The sequence below is a fragment of the Hakea prostrata genome, chromosome 3, assembly GCF_041222555.1.
Source record: "Hakea prostrata isolate BN-2017 chromosome 3, UWA_Hpros_2, whole genome shotgun sequence".
Taxonomy (NCBI): domain Eukaryota; kingdom Viridiplantae; phylum Streptophyta; class Magnoliopsida; order Proteales; family Proteaceae; genus Hakea; species Hakea prostrata.
Window position 1 is genome coordinate 23,988,854 of NC_142602.1, and position 22,809 is coordinate 24,011,662.

The 22,809-nt window shown below is 34.3% G+C and overlaps 3 protein-coding genes across 3 annotated transcripts; 1 reads left to right on the forward strand and 2 right to left on the reverse strand.

Annotated features, from left to right (window-relative positions):
- Positions 1-8,581: 8,581 nt before the first annotated feature.
- On the forward strand, positions 8,582-11,424 carry LOC149021768 (low temperature-induced protein lt101.2-like). The gene is made up of 2 exons (XM_089149963.1): positions 8,582-8,770; positions 8,878-11,424. Exons 1-2 carry the CDS (start codon positions 8,681-8,683, stop codon positions 9,004-9,006), a joined length of 219 nt encoding a protein of 72 aa, XP_089006089.1. The 5' UTR covers positions 8,582-8,680; the 3' UTR covers positions 9,007-11,424.
- Positions 11,185-15,071, reverse strand: LOC149021769 (uncharacterized). Its single transcript, XM_089147489.1, has 6 exons — positions 14,997-15,071; positions 13,028-13,149; positions 12,759-12,928; positions 12,330-12,621; positions 12,065-12,231; positions 11,185-11,348 (listed from the first exon to the last, which is right to left on the reverse strand). Exons 1-6 carry the CDS (start codon positions 15,069-15,071, stop codon positions 11,185-11,187), a joined length of 990 nt encoding a protein of 329 aa, XP_089003615.1.
- Positions 15,072-16,529: 1,458 nt separating this feature from the next.
- On the reverse strand, positions 16,530-18,216 carry LOC149021770 (uncharacterized). The gene is made up of 5 exons (XM_089147490.1): positions 17,981-18,216; positions 17,677-17,846; positions 17,239-17,530; positions 16,980-17,137; positions 16,530-16,742 (listed from the first exon to the last, which is right to left on the reverse strand). Exons 1-5 carry the CDS (start codon positions 18,214-18,216, stop codon positions 16,585-16,587), a joined length of 1,014 nt encoding a protein of 337 aa, XP_089003616.1. The 3' UTR covers positions 16,530-16,584.
- Positions 18,217-22,809: the final 4,593 nt, after the last annotated feature.

Consider the following 22,809-nt stretch of genomic DNA (forward strand, 5'->3'; position numbering starts at 1 on the left):
CCAAGGATTTCAAATCTTAGAAGGAAATTAGTTTCCGCTAATGGGCTTTTATTAGATTATTAATTAATAATCTCGTCCAAGAGACGCGTACATGAACGATGCCGCATACCCAACTCTTCGTCTCCGTCCATTTAGGTTCGTTGTACACGTGGTAGATTATGAGAGATCATGTGGTGATCCTTCAAGGATTCTCACATGATTACCGTTTCTGATTACTCTAATCTCAATCCTATTCAAGAATAAAAGTGGAGCCCACCTGGGGATTATTCTCAACTAATTTTGGGTTTTCTTGTACTTCAATTGTGCATTGATGGTTGGTAAACCAAAAAGGCCAAAACTGAACATCAAATGATTAGGCGCAAGCTGTGAAGTATTCCACAATACAATACGATGCTTGTACATATATATTTATATTAGATACAAAAATTATACAAAGAATCTGATGTATTTCAATACATTTCTCTACTAAATTACGCTAAAATACATCGGTTGGTGTAATACAATACTCAATATAAGATAATACATCTCTTAAAATTACCAAATTGATACGAGATTCGAGACCAATACTTAAAACCTTAATTAGTTAATCTTTAAATCTTCTAATTTTTATTCCCGACGACATATTCTACTTGTCATCATTTTTATGAATATATTTGCATTGTGACAAGAGCGTTATGTGGTAGGTGCATTCATGTTCTTATTTTTGTCATAATCATAAGATAAGGTGAAAATCTCATCCAATAAAATATTTCTATATAAGAATCGTTTTCATTGACATTTTTCTTTTTCTTCTTTTATGGGGGATTATTAATTAATACAAAATTATGAAATTCAGATTTTGATTGCATCCAACATGAGGTATTGCTCTAATTTTCTGTCATTAATTCCAATGGTTCTGTAGCATGAATTATTTTCACATAGTCGCAAGAAATAAAGACATGCCATATTCCGCACAAAACACAATCTTCTTGGACATTTGCCCATTGAAATGGTGTTGCTCGCATTGGGTATTCTTGCTTACAAAACACACAAAAAAAAATATATTTAAATTTTGGGTAGATAGATAACTTCCACGTATACTTCCACCATTTTGAGAACTCATATCTTTGAGATGTGAAGCGCTAATTCACTGAGAATTCCCCAGTTGAGAAGAGTTAGGAAAACCACGAACCTAGTTGGTCAAAAAGTGATATTGACAATGCTATTAGAGGGCGAGAAGTAGAGGAAGGTGAAGATGACTCCCTGTTCAAAGCTTGAAAGTCGTGAAAAACCTCGGCCACTGTTGTCTCTCTTGGCCAAAGAGAGAAAACTTGAAGAGATGTCAGTCGAATCCTTATTGATGATGTACAAGGATCGAATCAGAAGGAGGTTTGTGTTCCATTCCCTATTTTTTAAACCACCATTGTCTGTAACTGATAGAGAATGCTGGTAATATTGTTTCATATACAGGATCTCTTCTTTGTGGAGACTTTAGGATAAAATAGAGATTGACCCTTAAAGTATCTTATCTTAAGACTCGAACCGATGGTGCTTCCAAATTAGTGATAGTTGCCATCCCTACTTCAGTAGCAATGTTAAGTTGTAATCTTCCATTTTCTTAAAACCAATCCACCAAATTCCTTTGGTTGACTGCATTTTTCCATGATATTAAATTCATTTGCCTATTTGTGTAGATGGCCGTTTTAAAACCTTTGACAGATAGTATCTATTGAAGTGCAGCTTGCATCAATACACCTTTTATTGTATACAATAAATTTATTGCTTTCTAGCATGTCAATGTCCTTGTCATTTTATCCATAATTGCCTTTGCTTTCCAAGTGCCTCTTTAGCTTTTACATTCTAATCACAATCGTTAGAATTTATTAATATAATTAATAAATTAGATGCCCAAGGGCAAATCTGAAAACTCACATATTAGGGCGGTTACAGAATATAGGTTATATATTTGTTACCACCGCATCACTTGAGGAAGAGTGATTTCATTTGTATGAGAGTTTTTTTCGAAAAGAGGCGGCTCTATCTCTCTCCCTTTCTCTAATAATCTTAAGAAGGAGAAACTCATGGAGGTTTTCTTCCTTTGCTTTAGATCATTCATCCATCAATTTTCCACACGCATTTGGGTTGTTGAAATAATTCTCTTTCATAGTGATTGTGGATTCTCCCCGATAGATATTTGGTGATTGAACGAGAATGTGGATCCAGATTTACTTCCGTTGCGTATACTTCATATTTGGGAAAATGAATCCAAATAAGGATATTTCCCTTGTCAATTAATTAAATTGAACTATTTGGAGTATAACCAACAACAATGATAGAGATAAATGATCAATTAAAGTAACAAAGTCTTTTATCATATTAATTTTCTTTATTTATTTTTTAAACCCTAACATTATAATAAGAGTCCCACTTGGGCTTAACCAGATAAAGAAAAAAACGAAAAGGAAGTTTTCACTTGGACTTAACCAAGTATAATAATATAAATTTAAGAGCTCTCCAATAAAATGTGGTGGATCATGTACTCACAGTAAACAACATCAATGGTTGAACTATCATGATGCAAAACTAATGATACATATACAAGTTTCTTTGTTGATGCAGGGTTGATAGAGTGGTAAGATCTATACTTCTCAGTGGAGAGATCATTGGTTTGACCCTTGCGAGCGACAAAGCTCCCCCCTGAGGATGTAATCGAAGTGCCCGCAAGTTGGCCCGTCTGAACCTCTGACAAAAAAAAAAAAAAAAAAAAATAAATAAATAAATAAATAAATAAATAAATAAATATATATATATATATATTATATATATATATATATATATATATATATTTATATATATATATTTGTTGAGAGTGATGTTATTGTGTGGATCACACATCATCCAACCCCATTAAGATTAGATATTCCATAAAAAAAAAAAAAAAAAACTAAGATTAGATCTTTATTATTATCAAAAGAAATAAAAAGATTCATGCATAAAGATTAGATTATTTCACCTGAGTAAATGAGATTAGTTGTCAAACATAAATCTAGGTAAAATTAACAAAAAATTAACTGAAATTATCACTTAGTGGCAGACAAGAATAGATCTAAATCAAAATTTGATTGGGCGGTGGAAAATATAATATTAGAGTTTCCTTATCCGGTGGTATTTCTATTTCCCAAGCCATCCCTTCTACATGAAGAAATACGTTTCTAGATTTGATGCTTAAAATAATAATTAGATAATGTTGAAAGGCTAACATGATTTACCATGAGATTCTAAATCGATGGTAACCAGGACACCATATGTAATTTTTTTGTTTTTGTTTTGGGAAAGAAGCAATATATAAATAAGTCATATTTATATGAAAATATTCTTTTAATTAAAATATGCATCGAAAATAACAATATAAGCTTTTCTATATCTGCTGTAATCAGATTATTAATCTAATTGTTTAATGAATAATTAATAGAGCGAAAATCAAAGAGTCAGGTTTGGAGAGGATTAGAGGAATATTTAAGGACCCAAAATCTACAAACTTATCACAAAGGTACGTCTCTAATGTGCGGTTTAGAGTCTTAAGTATGTCCTATTAGTAGCTTTTAATCATAATTAATTATTAGAAACACATATGTTAATGGCACTTCGTTATAGACACGATCAGGCTTCTTGATCTACTCACACAATGAAATCTCTCTTTCAGATTTTCTTTGTTAACTTTTGTACTTTTGTCTTTTAATATTTATTTGTTTTTGTCGGTTTATAATAATTTATTTTCTCTTTTTTAATTGAGATTCATTTGGACTAGTTCACGCATAACTTGACTATGTTCTTAAAAGAGTAACTTTATATATAACAGAAGGATAATTTTTTATAAAATATATTTTATAGAATAACTATTCGATTCTAACAGTTCATATATATTTTTTGGTAGCCAACATTTCATTGAAGTGGAGCAAGAGGGGAGGGTGAACATAATTCCACCAACCACTCTTTGGAACATTAAGCTCTAGCCACATCTTCATGTTAGAAATCCTCTCCATTGGATTTCCAGGACTTAAGCAATGTTAGAGCCTAGAAACTTTGAGATAAGGATTTTAATGTCTTGTACAACAACTAGTGTATAGTAGGGAATTGGGGAAGAACTGTGTAAATATTTCATTATTTGTTGGTTATCAGGTCAAGTTCATCATAATCATAACTTTCTACTAAAGCCTATAGAAGTCCAGCTCGAATTGCTACTGCTTCCCCTTCAACCACCATGGCAAAATTCATTGGTTTTGCACTTTTAGAGAAGTGTTACATTTCCATACTTCTCTCCAATGCTGTTCTTGAATTTCTTCTCCAATATGTAGATTTGAAGTTGAGGGGGGAAGCAACTTGCCTTCTTATTGTAATTTGTACGCAGCCTTGATTGTGAATTTATCATCCTTTGACCTTCCCCAAACCTTAAAATCATCATTTGGGAACAATACGAGCTTTATATTATGTATGGCCTCAGCCTCTAACGGGGGAACCATTTTCTTACTTCCTCTATCCTCCAAGATCTTGATTGCTGGTCTATAAGGTCTGCCACATTTAACTACATTGCAGTTTATTAGAGGTTTGGTGGTGACTTTTAAATTCTCAAGAGTCGGTATCCACTTGTCTTTCCGAACCATTATTTTGTGCCATCTCCTATACTTAAAATGAGGTCTTGTTAAATTATTTTCCTTCCTTCTAAGATTCTCCGCCATTTCTTGGTCACCTCTTTCTACATATTTTAACAAGTTGAAGAGTAATGGTGTTTGGTCTAAAGATACAAATAAAAATGGTATGAGTGTGGCTCGTTAGAGATCCTACACGTCTTGTATTATAGCTTTTTATTGTAGCCTCACTTGTGAGTCATCTCTTTGTGGTTGAGGCAAAGATTTCTTTATGTTCGCCAACATATGATGTTGTTTTGATGTGAATGACTTAATTTTAGTACAAAATGGTCAACCATTCGCGAATATTGAACGATGTTGATTGTTCATGCATCAAATTCTATAATCAAATTTAATCTCATATTACTTTCAATAGTACTTTGTTTTCAATCATTTTTAAGGTATTTTTGTTTCCATTTTCTTAACAAAATTTGATGTTATAATTAACATGCCACCAAATAAATTGATATAAAGTGATACACCAAAGTCTTCCTATGACTATGGGTGCATGCATCATTTTATGTTTTAATTAACATTTATTTTACAGGATAGGAAAGATTCTCTACAATCATTGAGAGATCTAATGAATAATAACAGATAGATTAGGGAGGGGACCTCTTTGGTTAGTTTCCTTTAATTGGACCTTATGAGTGATTAGAAATCAAGCCTAACCCTAAGAGTTGATCTTCTTCTGTATTCTATATTAAGGAACCAATGACATCTGCCTCTTAGTTTATACTACTATTAAATGACCAACTCATTATTAATTTGTAAGAACTTCAAATCCATTGGGACCAGGTTGTTCATTAGTTTGGGTTTGATACCATTATTTCCCTTGAATGTAACATATGTGCTCAACAACCATGTAAGATGTATTATAGAAACAATAATGAAAGAAATAAACACTCAGGCACAATTTATTTGTTGAATCTTAAGGGGGGGGGTTTGAAAAAGTAAATTTCTCCGTAAAATGCCAAAGTGTATGAGAAAGTTGGCAGACAAATTTCATTAGATGTGGCATTGAAAAGTAATAAAAGTGAAATCCACATTTGAAATTTTTTCACAAAATCCTTTACTTTCCTTTTCTATTCACCACATCATTAGAAATGGGTCCCACATGTTTATTTTTCTCACTCTACCTTTAAAAACAAACGATACCTTAAAGGTTCAAAGGTTTATATTGGTTTGACCATAATTAATCCAAATTTTATTTCACTTGTCACCAAACAAATCTCTCTTTTCAAATGGATTTGTTTTATTTCCTATCTTTTTATTTGGATGCTTGGTCCTTTTCAAAGGATTCTCTAATTGAAAATATAATTATATTAAATAATTCAGGGTTTTTTGATATGTTTGGGACCATGAGAGTCTTTTTTTTTTTTTTTAAAATGAAAAGAGGGAGGGATGTAGTAGTGGCAATCATGCGCCTCTCGCTACACAATGTTCGAACTTTCGAGTTTGACCTATGGCAACATTAGCTCGGTGAACTACTAGCGCAAACACTGGCCCAATCAGCTTAATCTATCGGAGGCCTAGTAAAGTTCACAGAAGTCGATAGTGATTTCATGCCTAGGCCAAAGAGCACACAACTGTCCAATACGAGAAATATATAAGCAGAGGTATTCAAACCTAGGACATAAAAAGTCAATTGGAAGTGAGTTTGGGACTACTAAACCACCACAGGGTTTTCATCTAGAATCAAGGGAAGCATTATTTTGTCTGAATTCTCCACATATAATATTGTTTGTATTATACATTGCATGTGTTGAACCAATACCATTACAAAGCGACTAATTTTTGTTGTTGCTCCATGGATTGGGGGGGGGGGGTTGTAAATTGTCATTCTTCATTGAATTAATGTTAAGGATATCAACTAGGGTTAGGGGCTCCAAGGGTTCAGTTAGCCCAAATTGAACCCGTGGCTAGGTTCGTATATCTTAGGACAGGAATGTCCTTTTTGGGTGGTTTTATATCGTTTTATCATTTTCATGTCGTTTTAGGCCGGACAATTATCATTGCAAAGAGAAATTTTCATTAAAATGGGCACTATCGAATTTTATTTTTATTTAAAATAAGAAAAACCCCAAAACCAAATGAACGCCAAGGAATGATGAGAATCATTACTCATTGTAAAGTTACTAAAGTTCTATAAGTAAGAGAGGGTAAAATAGTCACACATCTTTATAACAACCATACTTTTCCTCTTTCTCACTGTTTACTATCATTTTTAACAATTTTTTATTTTGACACCAAACTTATTTTCCATTTCATAATTTATTTTCGATAAAGTTCACCAAACCATTTTTCATTCTTGACCAAAAATGAATTCTTGTACTTATTTATTTTAAATAGGCATAATAGAGAATGAGAATTGATATCAAAAAGAGCCTTAATATAGATAAAATTTTCATTATATTGTTTTTTAGGCATCGTTGCCATGTCCTTTTTTTCCTGGATCTTCTACCCACAAAAGATAGATACTTGTTTTCACTTAAACCCATGTAAGATTGAGAATATGAATTCGTCCACACACAACCATCCAAAAAAGAAATTTGAAAACAAAATATTTAACATAATGACTGTAAATTTTAGGAATATTCCAAGATGATTGGCAAAAAACACGAATATTTGGAAAGTATGCCAATTTGGCAGTTGCTCTTGTTTTGGTTAGAACGATTAATTAGTTAGATGAAGTGACAAATTTACCCTTAATTGTGTTATTTTTATATCTTGTCTTATCTTATAATGTAAAATAATGAAGAAAAACAGAGAAGGAACTCATGCGGAAGAAAGAAGATGGGAATTCAAGATCTTATTTTACTAGGGACAATATTATAAAATACCATGACATTACGAATAATATAGGAATTATGAAATTATATAACCATGACTTTTTTTTTTTGGTAAACATATAACCATGACTTAACATAGATTTGTTAATGAAGTGTAGTATTGTACAAATTTAGAAGACATTTTTAGGGAATAATTTTGGGAAGTCCATGTTTTTCTTCAATTATGGTGGGGTTAGACCCAGGGCTGCAGTAGAGTCGGCTGGATGGGACTTTTGCAATCCCAAGTCCAGTCCTATATATTATAATCTAAGCTCATTCCAGCCCGACCTTAATTTAGGGCCAAATGATTATCCTTGACCTTAAACCCTATAGGGCCAAGCTAAGCCAAGCCCATTCCTGCCCTGATTAACCCTGTCCCTAGCTCTGATTGACCCTATCCCTAGCCCTAATTGACCCTATACTTGGCCCTGTCCTTGACTTTGTCTTTGGCCTTGTCCCTAGCCCTGTCATTGGGACCTATGCTTGTCCATGTTCCTAATTCATTGAGATCAAGCATTAGGGACAAAATTAGGACCATAATTAGGGTTAGGGCAACAAATCAGGGACGGGTTGGGACAGGCCTAGCGAGCTAAAGAGGAATCTCATGCCAGCCCTTGATCCTAGTCAGGGTAGAATATTTTGCCCTAACTCGCTCTCGGGCCAAAATGTTGAGCCCAAGCTCTATTTGGGCTCTAGAGAGGGTTTAGGGCGGGTCAGGGCCAAACTTGCACCCCTAGCTCAGAGGGTGTCTAAAATTTTTGCAAATAATAAATATAGGCGCTTTGAGCTTGGGCTTGGGCTTGGGCTTGAGCCCTTTCCAATAATGCAGGCAAGGGCAAGGAGAGTAAACGAAAGTGATTGAAAGGACATCCACGTGATAGAACCGCCTATCCTTAATAGACAAGTAAGAAAGCATTTTACAAAATTACCCTTTTCATGTCTAATAGACGTTGATTCGAATCGAGTAACTCCCTGCTCGTGAATCGTGACTATTTTAAGCCGTCAAGATCTCCTTGATGGATAAAAAGTATGATCTGTCATGTACCAAATAAAAACTCAAATCAATTCATAAAGACCCAATAGTGCTTCACCGTTCACAGTTAGTTGACGCGCTTGGTCTATCTTCTATCTCCTCCTCTTGCATCTCGATCTTGCCGTGTTGTGATCTGTAATCGAGAATCAGAAATGGCAGGCAGAACAGCGATCTTCTGCGAGGTCCTCCTTGCGATTTTGCTTCCTCCCTTGGGGGTTTTCCTCCGACATGGCTGTTGCAGCGTATGAACTCTTCTTTTCTCATGTTTCTTTCTTGTTTTTGCTGCATTTTCTAGGTTTTATTAACAAAGTAATCGCTTTTCTTTTCTTGTTTGTTCTTTTGATTGCAGTGTGAATTCCTGATTTGCTTGCTCTTGACGCTACTGGGTTACGTCCCAGGGATAATTTACGCCGTGTATGCGATCGTGGTTGTTGATCACGATAAAAACCGCGCCGATTACTACGAGCCGATCAGATGATCTAGCCTCTGCCTTCTCATAAGTATTTTTAAACCTTTATTTTTTATGATTCTGGGTATATAATTTGTCATCTCCGGTTTCTAAATGTAAACTGAATTCTTGTATCAGACTCTCTATTAGTAATATGACATCGAAATCATCTTATTTCCGTCTCTCTTGTTTAGGGCTTTGAGCAGAATATTGGATTACTTTCTCTTTCCCCTCGTTTTACTCCTAATTAATAGAATAATTAAAACTAGAGCCTTGATTCTAAATAAAGCTGGGTTCTTTCTTGTCATATTTTTTATTTTTATGGAAAAAACTTTTAATTTGATGGATGGGTGCAATCTTAACATATGATTCAATGGTTGTTGGTTCACAGATTTTAGTAAAGTTTTCAGATTATGAATGTTCAAAAGCACCCCATTTTAGCTCAACATTTGATTCAATGGTTGCCTCAGTAATTAAAGTTGTCGGATTCCTTTCCTCCTTACTTTTGGATGATTAGTGATTTTTAATCAGACAGTAATTATTAATGCTGTGTGAGGCTCTGATCTCCCTATGTATTCTTCTGCTTGGGAAAAAATAAATAATAGCAGCACTGTATTGGTTACATATTTTCAATGATTCTATCTTTTGCATTTTAGAGCTGTGTTGTATGAATATTCTCTCCAACTTGTTAGCATTCAGGAAATGTATCAATAGCTGCTGGGTTTTGACATTTTGAAGATCCAGTAGTTGTGATTCTTCGTTTGTGTGATTACAAGCATATGAATCTTCACATTAAGATAGTTCCCAATTGCTTGCATGACCCTTTCGCTATCTGTGGAGCAAGTTCCCTGGTAAGTGCCACCACCAAAGCCTGGCCTCCACTAAACCATAATAAAGCTGCTGCAGAATTCAAGTGCAAAAGGCTGCAGTTTCCCCTGTTCAGTGAATAACATCAAGGGCTTCTTCCCCCTGCTGAATAGCTGGTGGCTTCTCAAACCCATACGCATAGATGTTCTTCAGAAGATTTCTCTTGCAATTCCATAGCATCAAATTTGTGATACACTTCGTCATATGATTTAAAGAACTCATGCCCGTTAGTTCAAAGCAATTTGTTCATCTTGGTATGATATCAAAGAGCATCGTGCTCTGATAGTTCAGGTGGCACTTCTGCCATGACTGAGCTCTAGAACGAGAAACTTGTTAGTAGTTGCTTTGCCGACTTGCAAAACTGTGTAAAGAATAGTATGGATATAATCACTCTTGGATTAAGTATTATTTTTATCATTTTTTGGGAACTGTTGCTTTTTGGACTAAGGTTATTAAGGCAACCAAAGTCATAAAGGTGCTTGACTATAATGAATTGCATAGCCAAAAAAAAAAGAAGCTCTAATGAATTGCTCGAAGAGATATACTCTTCTGTAATTCATTTCCCTGTATATTCCTGTAATACATTGCTAGGATTTTGACACTTGAACATTGTATTATCTAATTGTCTCAATTAAGTACTTTGGAAGAAATTTTAAGAGATATATGGGAGGTAGTTTCTAATTGGATTTTAATTGTAATCATTGGATAATAAAATGCCTAGTATCACAATTGTAGTAATAAGTTAAAGGGTAACCTCTCAAACTTTTTCAAAGATAATAAAATGAAAAGAAGATGGCACATAAAAAAGATTGTTAGGGAATTTAAACATTATAGAGAACATATTGAAAGATGATAGGTTAATATTTATGTTCGATAAATCTTAGCCTAGCTCAACTTAATAAATTGTTTAAGTTGCAAAATAAAAAAAATTAAGATGCAACTGGTTTTGATTTCCCATATTTGTAATCACAGATATGAACCCAGACTGTTGGGCAAGTTCCCTGGTATGTTCCAACACCAAAGCCTGGCATTCCACCAAACCATAATCAAGCTGCTGCGGAATGCCAGAGCGAAAAATTGCATATTTCCTGTTCACTATGCTTGCTGAAGAACAACAAGAGCTTTGCAAAACGGCACAATTGCATAGATGTCCGTCGAAAGATAGCATAAAAAATGCTATATACTTTCATCGTATGAAATAAAGAAGTCGTCAACGAAGAGTTGCTCTAGCAATAAGACTAACACTAGCATTTCCAATATATAAAATCGCATATTACAAAAAATATATATAATAATAAGAAATCTTGCCCATCACTTCCAAACAATTCATTCCTGTTGGGATCATATCAAAGAGAGTCTCATATTTGTTCCAGTGTGTAGAATGTGAGCTTCAATGATGCAGACATCCTTCATCAAATAGCCTTTTGATTGATCACTTAAACCACTGAGAGCCAGGCAATCAAAAAAACCAATACATTTGCTTGAATCCTTAAACCAATGCTTCCCTGCACCAAAAAATTGACAGCTTGTAAACATGCAAGAAAACGAATGAGCAAGATCAAGAAAGGGTTTAAGATACATTAAAATCCACTGCTTTTATTCTAGAAAATGCGTTACACTGAACAATCATGTGGTTTAAATTGTGTATTACATTATTTCCAATGTCAAAAACCCATTTTCACATTGTAAGGCTAGTGGATTAGAATAGTAAATAAAGACTAAAAAGGATTTTCCATGGTCTGAATAGAATAGAGAAAGAAAAGGAAAAATCAATGGAAAGAGTTCAAGAGTTCTATGCAGACTTAGAAGGAAAACTCCAGAAAATGGAATTAATCACGATCATCTTTCCATTAGGGGAGCAGTTTGTGCTCCAGCTGCTCCTCCAAATAATTATAAAATATTTTATAAGAATGACCTATCATGAGTATTTGATGAGTCTTCCTATTTCTGTGGTTAAAAAGCGTCGGGAGAAGAAACCCCAAGGGGGACCTGATCCAGACTCTAGAAAATTGGTCTATTTTGCACCAAAGAAAAAAGAAAAAGGAAAACATGTCTACTTTAATAAAATAACCCTAAAAACATTTCCAACCATGCGATTGTAAATATCCACGTGGTGTCCAGAAGATTACACTGTTGTGCACTGCAGACGATCTAAATCCATATATGATTGAGCAAATATGTGGAAGAAGCAAACTAGTGCTTTCAGTGTATGATGGCTCACATTTATATTCCGCATGTTTGCCGTTGAGCTGGTCCATTATTAGTAATTTGAACTCCCTAAGTACTCCTGCTGCTGGAAGAAGCTTAGTTGGACCATTAAACTCCAGAAACAAAGAAAGGCTTTTGCCTTTGGATTGACCGTAACCTTTGGGATAAATCTTGATTCTCCTGAAATCAGCAATTTAAAACAACTCATATTTCAACTGTTGAGCAGATGGTGAAGAGGTGATATGTAAAATTAAAGGATATATGCAACTTTAAGTTACCAATTATGACCAGCAGCAGTAAAAATATCGGAGCAATGGAATTCCTTAACCAACTCAGAGAATTTCTCTATCTTCCAAGTATGAATGCAACTCACAGACTCGGCTGGCATCAAATGTTGCTCCATTTTAGCTATAACACTCTCTTTGTGGACAAATACTTCAGCACCAAAAACACAAGCATCCTGCACCAAGTACCCATTTTTTGGATCATTAAATTGTTCCAAGGAAATTAATCTGTCGAACCCATATTGAGTTGTTGTTGCACGGAACCTTCTTGGTCTTTCGTTGCTATCTATGTCAAGTATGATGGGTTTTTTCAGCTTAACAAGTTAGGCAGCTTTTGGTTACATAAAAAGCAAAAGAGTTGCACACCAGGTTCCATCTTTAATATTTGAAGTTTGTGATTATCAAAACCAAGACTCTACGTACCTTGGAGTGTTAAGTAGTTGTCACTAAGTTGGTCAAGCACAAACAACCTGAACAAGGCATGAACCTCCCAACCTGGGGATAAGGAGTCCGTTGCTACCATTTCCAAGTATAGAGATATGTGCCCTTCCCCATTTTTATCCTTGTTTCCATTTGGGTATAGGCAGAGTTTCCTGAAATGCACCCATTAATATGCATGCATGTGTCAAAGTATTTAACATGAATCTAAGGTATTCAGATGAAGACATGATAATCTGGACAAGAAGGTGTACCATTTGTATCCACCGGCTTGAAAATTTCCAGAGTAGTATTTGACACTGGAAAGGAAAGAAAATGAATCGATCCTAAGTAGAAAGTGGGTTGGAGGTTCATCTCTTATTGTTCTTTGAAACTTCTGCATAAATGAAAAAAATGAAAGTAGATATTCAAGTTCAAGAAAAGGGATTTAATACATTGAGCAATTAAATAAGTAGAATTAGCCTCTTGCCAACCTGCTTCTTCCGTCTTTGTCTTCTTTCTTGGAGCCATTTGGATTGGAGTTCAATCTCCTAAGAGCAAAAATATTGTTCTCCAAGTGGAAAAGGTACCTATAGAGGATTTATATGAGAGGGTGGAGACAAAGAAATTCTAAAATGAGAGAAAATAGAAGAAGCTATTCTCCAGTAGAGGTCGTCTTTAAAAACTTTCAATATAAATCTTCACAAAGTTCATATGGAAACAATCCTTCCCTAGTGTCTGAGAGGTATCATGTTGTACAAAATATTTAAAAAATAAATTAAAAAGATAAGTTTGGAAGAATCCCAAAATATTAGTCACAAACTACAATTGCAGCTATATCACCTTACATATTCGAAAAAACGATATCAAATTTCCCAAGAAGACTTTTTCCATATGTTTTGATGGTTAATCAATTCTGTATTGGAAATTGCAGCTTCTCCTCAAGCACACAGGAACAAGTTTTTGCCTCGTACAACAACTTTGCTCAGATTTAATTTCTAATTATTAAACAATTTATGCAAATATGGGTTCAACATCATCATATACCTGAAAGATGTAGCTTGAATAAACCAGACGGCGTTTCTTTGTGTTTCCTCTTGATCTCTTTTATTTTCTACGTTCCAAATCCAGAATTTGAACGGTTTCTCTTTTTCTTCTATTTATTATATACTCTCTCTCAACCCTAATTGCTTCTCACTTATAATCAAAGAGTCCAACCGGGACTCTTTTTCCTTTTTAAGACCACTTGGACTCCTTGGACGGTGAACCATTTACGACTCTAGCATTTGGTTGGAAAGAAATCCTCTCATATTTTCTCGAATTACCTTAAACAGCTGAAAATTCCTCTTTAAGATCCTGAATTACACTCTTGGCAGGTTTCTGATCTGAAATATATTTAGAAGTTTTTTTTTTTTTTTTAAATTTTTAAATTTAATTTTTAAATTTAATTTTATTTAAATAATCTTAGTAAAAAGAAAACTACAACAAACATTAATAGAAAGAATGTGGAAAGAATATCATAGTGATTGAAAAAAAAAACCTCAGCTGTGCACAACAGTGTATTTTTGTACTAAATGATTGTCTGAGATTAAAATCTTAATTTTAAATTCTCAATAGCTTCACTTCTCTATCTCACCAGTCACCACCATTCCACCCCAGGTCCTTTTGACTCACTATCTCCCTTTGTGCGTGTATTCTAGGACTGTCCTACAACAAATGAAAAACCATTGGATCGAGATCTCGGTTGAAATTTTGATCGAGATTTCGATCTCGATGTTAAAAAACAAGTGGTCAAGATCAAAATCGTCCGAGATGTTCATCTGACAGCTTGTTTTCTTTCTGAAATGTACATGTCTAGTACGTGTCTAGTGCAGGACTGAAGCTCGATCCGTCCTCCTCCTGCTCCCCACCTTGTGCCATCACTGGGCCCACAACCCCTAACCTCAAACCCATCTACACCTCATCCTCTTCTCCCACCTCCCACACACTCGAACTTAGTTTTTGGACGTTACCAACTAGAAAGAAATGGATTCTTTTTACTTTTTAAGGTTTGGTGAAGAGGATCAGCTTTTTCAACATCATGGTTAAAAGTGTACATTTACCCCAAGTAGTTGGCTCAGCCGATAAAGATTAACATTTCATAGTATAAGGTTAAAAGTTTAAATAATTATACCATTTTGAAAAAACCATAATCACTTCTTAGCTTCAGGAAATAAATCGTAATCCCTAATAAGTTCAAATCACCTTCTCAATAAAAACAGACTTTTTAAATATGTTTTCATAGTTTGCTCGATTTTCTATTGGATTTGCAGCTACCATTTATATTTAATTTTAAAGTTCTACTTAATCTAAGGCTCAAACACATAGGGTTATTAAAGGCTCAAACAAATAACTACCCTTTTTTACCAACCAAAAAAAAAAAAAAAAACCCTCTTAAAGATGTAATCCAGGTGACAAAAAAAAAAAAAAAAAAAAAAAAAAAAAAAGCAATGTCCATTTGTGTGTAACTAACTTAGATATAAAACTAAGTGTCTTGTATAGGGATGAAAATAAATCATTCCGGAGAATTTGAACATATATGGGATAGGGATATTATGTATGTTGTTAGCAAAAATCAAACCTATGATCCCTTCACTAGAATGCATTAGTCTTTACTAATGTACAAACCCTGTATTAACAGGAAATGAGTTTTATTTATACTTGTATTCTAGAGCACAAGTGATACAAGTTGTATTACATGCAAACTTTCATGGTGGTAGAGTTTCCATAGGTTTCTACCAACTACAAAGAAGCACCTCAAACCATTTTGAACTTGTTCAAAATTTCAAAGGTTGTATGGGTTTTGAATATGGGTTATGAGTTTGGAAAAGTATGGATTACGGATAAGTCTTAACAGCCCACATCTAGATGATATGGGTAGTTTGCATAACTGCAATTTATTGTCACAAACAAATACAAATCTGGTAGTTGATAATGGCTTTGTCTAGATATTTGCAAGCTGATCTTTGTGGAGATAAATTTCACTTCAAGTAGGCCTTGGTATCTTACGAAATTGAAGTAATTAGATTGAGGGATGTAAATGGATGATTGAAATCTATCTTCATATCCATTTAAGAGAATTTGAATCTATTAGAAATTTAATTAGGTACATACATGGTATCCATTATTCAACATATGTACCTTCGATCTTCAGCTGAAGAAAGAGACTTTGCATGTTTCTGATATTACAAGTAAAGAAATGGATTTTTTTTTCAGAAAAAAAAAAAATTCTTATTCTTTTGGTGCAAAGGAATCAGCCTTTTCTACATCATGGTCAAAAGTGTCCATTTGGGCACTAAAGAATTAATTGGATTAAAACAATGTTGCGATTAACTAGATACCATCTTTGATTGTGGAATGTCAAGATTTTGAATTTATATACATTTAGGAATATTCGAATTTATATGAAAATTAATTAGAAGTAGATATGATAACCAAATTGAGGAATGTAAATGGATAATCAAAATTTTCATTCTTATCCATTTATGGAAATTTAAATCCGTGAGATAATAAATCAGGCGGGGATATGGTTTTCATTATTAAACCGATTTGATTATGTTTGATTAATTCTAGAAAAATTAGTATAAGCTAAAATAGAGTGGTTATTTTTTAAAAATAAAATTACAATAAACAGGAATAGACAGAAAAGTAAAAGAATCAAAGATTGAGAAAGTAAAAGAAAGGAATGTTGATAGATTTTAAAATTTGAAGCAAATCAGTATCAGGTGTCTTCCATGCTTATAAGCAGATATAACAAAATACCTAATTAAGACATCGAACAGCATTTGAACTCTCATTCTGATTTTTCAATTGTTCCGATAAGTTCAACGTGTGCTTCAATGATGCAGACATCATTCACCAAGTAGCCATTTGATTGATCTCTAAAACTGCTGAGAGCCAGAAAATCTCTCCAACCCCAATCCTTAGTTGAATCTTTGAACCAATGCTCCCCTGGAACAAAAATTAAATGGTTGATCATGGAGGTGCAAGAAAATGAATCAACAACTCACAGAAAGGATTCAGGATAGAAGAAATTTTTTCATTTTAGACAATATCAACAATGCACTGTGATGTGATCTTCTATGGTAATTAACCACATGGCAATAAACACGAATGCCTATTTTAACTTTGGAGTGCTTGTAGATCGAATCAGACACAAACTGGTGCTTTCAGTGTATTATGGCTCACCTTTCAATTCCTTGTGTTTGGTGTGGATCTGGTCCACTATTTTTAATTCATACTCTGCATATACTCCTTGGTCCTTTGTAGAATCATTCAACTCCAAGAACAAAGACAGGCTTTTGCCTTTACATTTAGACTCTCTTTTGGGATAAACAAGGATTCTCCTGAAATGGACAATTTAAAACAGCCAACATCTCAGAAGCCGGAGAGATTACGTAGAAAGAAAAGATGTGTAAAATTAAGAGAAGGATTAACGTTTAGGTACCAATTAAAACCACCAGCAGTAAAAATATCAGAGTAATGGCGTTCCTGATTCAAGTCGGAGAATTTATTTATCTTCCAGGTATGCTTGCAATCGACTGGTACAGATTTCATGAGCAACCACTCCCCACGGCTTGGAAAATTCTCTTGGATAAACACATCAGCTCCAAACACACAATTGTCGTCGACCAAGAACCCCTTTAAAGGGTCATTGAATTCTTTTAGGGTAATGAATCTGGTGAATCCAGCAGATGGGTTTATTGATGCACGGAATCGTCTTGCTCTTCCATCGGCAACTAGACTCAGTCATGAAATGGTAGGAATAAGAGATAAGTTACTTAATTCCATTGAAATACAAATGGTTGAAAAGTTTTTGAATGATAATAAATAGCTAGTTGACAACTGCTAGTGTAGTTAATTGGAATTTGAAGAGGGCAGCAACCTTGGAGGGTTAAGTAGTTGTCTCTGAGTTGGTCAAGCACCAGCAGCCTGAAGAAGGCACGGACTTCCGAACCTACAGAAAATGTATTTGTGTCTGACATTACCAAGTAAACCGAGAGGTACCCTTCACCTTGTTGACTCTTGTTTCCTTTTGGGTACAAACGGAGTTTCCTGCAATTCAAATGTTAATGTACAGATGAAGAAACAGGCAAAAAATTAATTAAATTGAAAACACAATGAAACAAACTGACTGATGAAGACACAGTAATTAAATTTAATAAGAGCTAGCTGAATAGATCAGTAACCATTTGTAGCCACCAGCTTCGAAATCCCCAGACTCGTAGATTTCAAGGGAGGACTTTGAGAGTAAAGAAAATGACTTGATTCCCAGTGTGAAGTGAGTTGGTGGTTCATCTCTTGTTGTCCTGAGCACTTCTGCAGAACATGAAATAGAATCAACTGAATTTGATGAAAATGAAGTGTTCAGGAGGGAGGAATTGTCTGAAATTGTTGGCATATGGTAACCTTCCCCACCATCCATCTGCGTCTAATTTGGTTCCTCAATCATACCAATCTTCTTCTCTTCTCTGCAAGTTTGAAGTTATTGTTCTGGACGAGGAAGCAGGGTTAGTTTTTTATTCTTTTGTTATACGCAGGGTGAAGTGAAGGGAGAAACTAAAAAGTCGTGGTGGTTCTGGGCTGTTTTAATGCAGCGTTACAACCTCACGAGTCACGAGTAATAGACGATTTACGAGGACCATTGATAGAGTATTCACCGTTTCTTCAAACTTCTTGAGCTGCCCCAGCTTGATCCCTTCTGAATTCTCTGGATTCCTTCCTTGAGTTTGTGTTTGCTTTATTCTTCTTCTTCTTCTATCCCATGTAGAAGAATGTGCATTTGGGTTTCTCCCTATGTGGAGAGTTCTCAATCTTCCTAAAACAGGATTCAAAGAACCATGACTTGAAAGCCCAGGAAGGCATATTATACAATTTATGATCTTGATGCTCTGCTGAATTTTTATTTATTTATTTTTTTGTGTATTATATATAGGAATGGGGATATTATGCATTGCTGTGTTGATTTAGATTGCTGTTCAATGTAGTTAATTGATAATATAAATACATTATATATATTGTTAATTAATAATGTAGATACGTTATACATGTTCCCCTCTAGTTTGTTGGGTAACCTTTGGATGGCACACCGAGGCGGGAATGTAGGGAAGGGAATTACGAGGATGTGAATCCTCCTCGATTCACATCCGTAATTCCCGTCATTTCTGATTCCTCATAAGATTGTGCCGCCGTAATCCAACGGTTATCTAATTTAAAATAAATTAAATTATTTAAACCCATCCATAAATTTGAATTTTATTTAAACTCTAGTTTGTTGGGTAACCTTGGATTACTTAAATGCCACATGGCACAACCTGAAGGAATGCGGGAATGTAGGGAAGGGAATTACAGAGGATGTGAATCCTCCTCGAATTCACATCCTCTGTAATTACCTTCCCTACAATTTCCTGTATTTCCCTCATAAGATTGTGCCATGTGGCATTCAAGTAATCCAACGGTTATCTAATTTAAAATAAATTTAAATTTTATTTAAACCCATCCATAAATTTGAATTTTATTTAAACTCTAGTTTGTTGGGTAACCTTTGGATTACTTAAATGCCACATGGCACAATCCTATGAAGGAATTGCAGGGAATTGTAGGGAAGGGAATTCCAGAGGATGTGAATCCTCCTCGAATTCACATCCAAATTCTCCTTTCTTTCCTCATGAGATGGCCATGTGGCATCAAGTAATCCAACGGTTATCTAATTTAAAATAAATTTAAATTTTATTTAACCCATCCATAAATTTGAATTTATTTAAACCGTTGTTGGGTAACCTTTGGATTACTTAATGCCACAGGCCAACCGGGGCGGGGGGGAGGGAATTCGAGGATGGAACCCAATCCCGCCCTCCACCCGCTCTCTCGGACCCACCACCTTATTTCTATATGAATTCAGTTATTCAGATTAGCCCCTCATCAATCTACCATCCCCACCCTCGTTTTGTAAATTTTTCATAAAATAGTCCATTTGGGTCTTTTTTTTCCTCCTATTTTTTAGGTTTTTCGCCATCTTTTAGTGTGAAATATCAGTACTTTGCCGCCCCCTCTTATTGGAAAAAATGTAATGGATAGAATAGTTATTATGTCCCCCTCTCCCTCTTGGGGCAACCCAATGCTGAACATTGACATTGCCCATGAAACCGTAATCCAACTTTATATTTAATGGTAAATGAGTTATAGGATTTAACTAAGTATGATATTCTAATCCGACGGTATTCATTGCATTTATCTTTCTTGAATAAAAAATAAAAAAAGAAGAAAAGAAGAAGAAGAAGAAATCATACAAGTCTTGTAACTCATTGAACCCTCATTGAGAGAGTCCTTCTTTGGTTCGAATTCAAACCCCCTTGCCCTCTTGTATCCCTTGTCTCTCCCTAACACTTGGTTCCTCCTCGGACTCCCATCTTCCTCTCTCGAAAAAACCCAATCTTCACTGCCAAATCCCTTTCATCCACCGATCACCACCAATTTTCCACCCTCATCAACAAACTGACATAATTGGAAGGGAAAAAGATAAATAAAACCTAGATCGAATTTGCCATACATTTCCACTTTCATTCATGGTTTTTGTTCATGAATTGGATTGGATTTAATTCCAGATTCTCCACCCATGTAGATTGGAATTAAGGGTGGATGGTTATCGAGTGTTATTTTGAAAAACATAATCCATTTTTTAAACAAGATTAATATAAATAAACTTGATGGTATTAAACAAATAAATTAATTAGTTTTAAATATTCTATGGCTAAAGTGTAGCTGAACGTAAGTGTGAATAGGTTAGCTGAACGGCTTTGAATATTCACCTTAGATTTGTTAAATTAAATATGAATAATCTAATAACATTCTTATTTTTCCTCTTATTATTTATGGGTTAGTTAAATTTAACCTAATATCACCGGTTTGCGGTAACATCTCTTTCTTCTTCCTCTATTTCTTCTCTAATACACTTCTTCTATAGGTTCAACACTTTTTTCTTCCTCGTTTTCTTCTCTAATATGGTTCTTGTACAGGTTCAATACAATTGATTTTCTGGAGAGACTTAGAGGGAAAATGCTGGTTTTTGTGAGAGATTCAATGAACATAAATATGTGGAATCTCTTGTTTGTATCCTATGCAAATGAAAGAATTCTTAGAGCCATGGAAATGGAGAGGGAACAGAGGAAGAAGAAATTTAACCGTTACTTTAACATATTCACATGTCCATTTAGCTAGCCCCTTTCCTTACCCATATTCTATTGACTTAAACAATAAAATTTAGAATTTTTCGCATGTGGGTCCCCTTAGTGGACCACAAACTATTGTTGGGTCCCATTAGTGTAATATATTACGTGTGGATCCCAATCAGACTAACACCATTAGCCAGGGTTAAGTGTATTCAAATTTCAAATGTGGAGGGACCAAACACAAAGGGGTTGTCGGAAAAGATAGAGAACTGCATTGCCAATGGAGGGGGATGGTTAGGAACTTGACTTCTCATTGGAGAGGTCGTTGATTCAACCCCTACCGGCGGCATATGTAATATCCCTATCCCCTATATATAAAAACGCCTTTGTAAAAAAAAAAAAAAAAAGAATTGCATTGCAGAGACATGCCACTATTACGGGGTATGCTTGGGGTATTTTGGTAATTCCGCATAAGAGAGGGTATTTTCATAATTTTACTTCAATTGTGTGATTGATAAATTTATAGTGAGGGTATTAGTATAATTTTGTGAATAGAAAATGGGGGTATTATCATTATATTCATACATAGATGATATTTAGGTAATTTGAAAATCAAATTTTATATGCTTTAAATATAAGTAAAGGAATTTTGGTCATTTTACACGTCTACTTAACTGAAAATGTAACTGTGGGTAATTTGTAATTTTGACTGTGGGTGCTTTTAATTTTATTATTACTTTATTCCATGTACTTTTTAACAAGTATCACGCTATAGCAGAGATCATTGTTGTTTTGTTCTTTTGTGTAAATTTCAAGAATTATAATACGTACACACATATATTTATTTCTTTTCTCTAAGATCATTGCACTTACTGTTTGAACTTCAATTTATACTGCGAAAATATTCATCTTCACCTTGATGCATATTTTGATGGAATTAAGGGCAAAGAAACTAGATCTCAAAAGGTAATTTGTTTACAAATTTTCTTTCAAATCCAAAATTGATTCTAAACTATAATATTTTAAGGATATAATTGACATTTCATATGATTTCTATAAATGAGAGTAGTGTCATCTTTTTTACTTCTTAATTTTAATGAAAGGCAAAATAGACATTACATATTCAATATTAACAACTACTTAACACCGTTTAGAAGTGAGGGGCCAATAGTAATTTTATAAAGAATGAGGTTTGATTAGTAATAAAACCAAAGTATAGGGAGCAATAATAATTATCATTAAAAAAAAAGTATTTTCTTCCCCATTTTGGGAAAAAAAAATCATTTGTTGTGCACAACTCTCTGATGTGCACATCAGTGCATTTTTGTACAAATGATTGGCTGAGATTAAAAACTTAATTTAAAATTTAAAAAATCTTCAATAGTCTTTGTATTTATTTTGTTTTCTCAGCCAATTATTTGGTATATATATAAACACTGCTATGCACAGCAGAGACTTGTGCACAATCGATGATGTTTTTCCCCCATTTTGGGTGCAAGGAAATATAACAAATCACCATCAAGTACAGTTTCCATGTTTATAAACAGATATATTACTCAATTGTACCAATGAGTGTAACATGTGCTTCAATGATGCAAACATCATTCAACAAGTAACCATTCGATTGATCTTTAAAACTATTTAAAGCCAGGAAATTTGTTTGACCTGAAGTCTTACTTGGATCTCTAAACCAAATCAATATGTTTCCATAGTTGTTTGATTCTCTATTGGATTTGCCACTTCCATCGTATTCAATTTCAAAATTCTACTTAATGCTGGAGCACATAGGATCATCTTTTTAAAATATATACAAGTTGCAGACACCATAGAAAAAAGGAAGTAATAGAAGT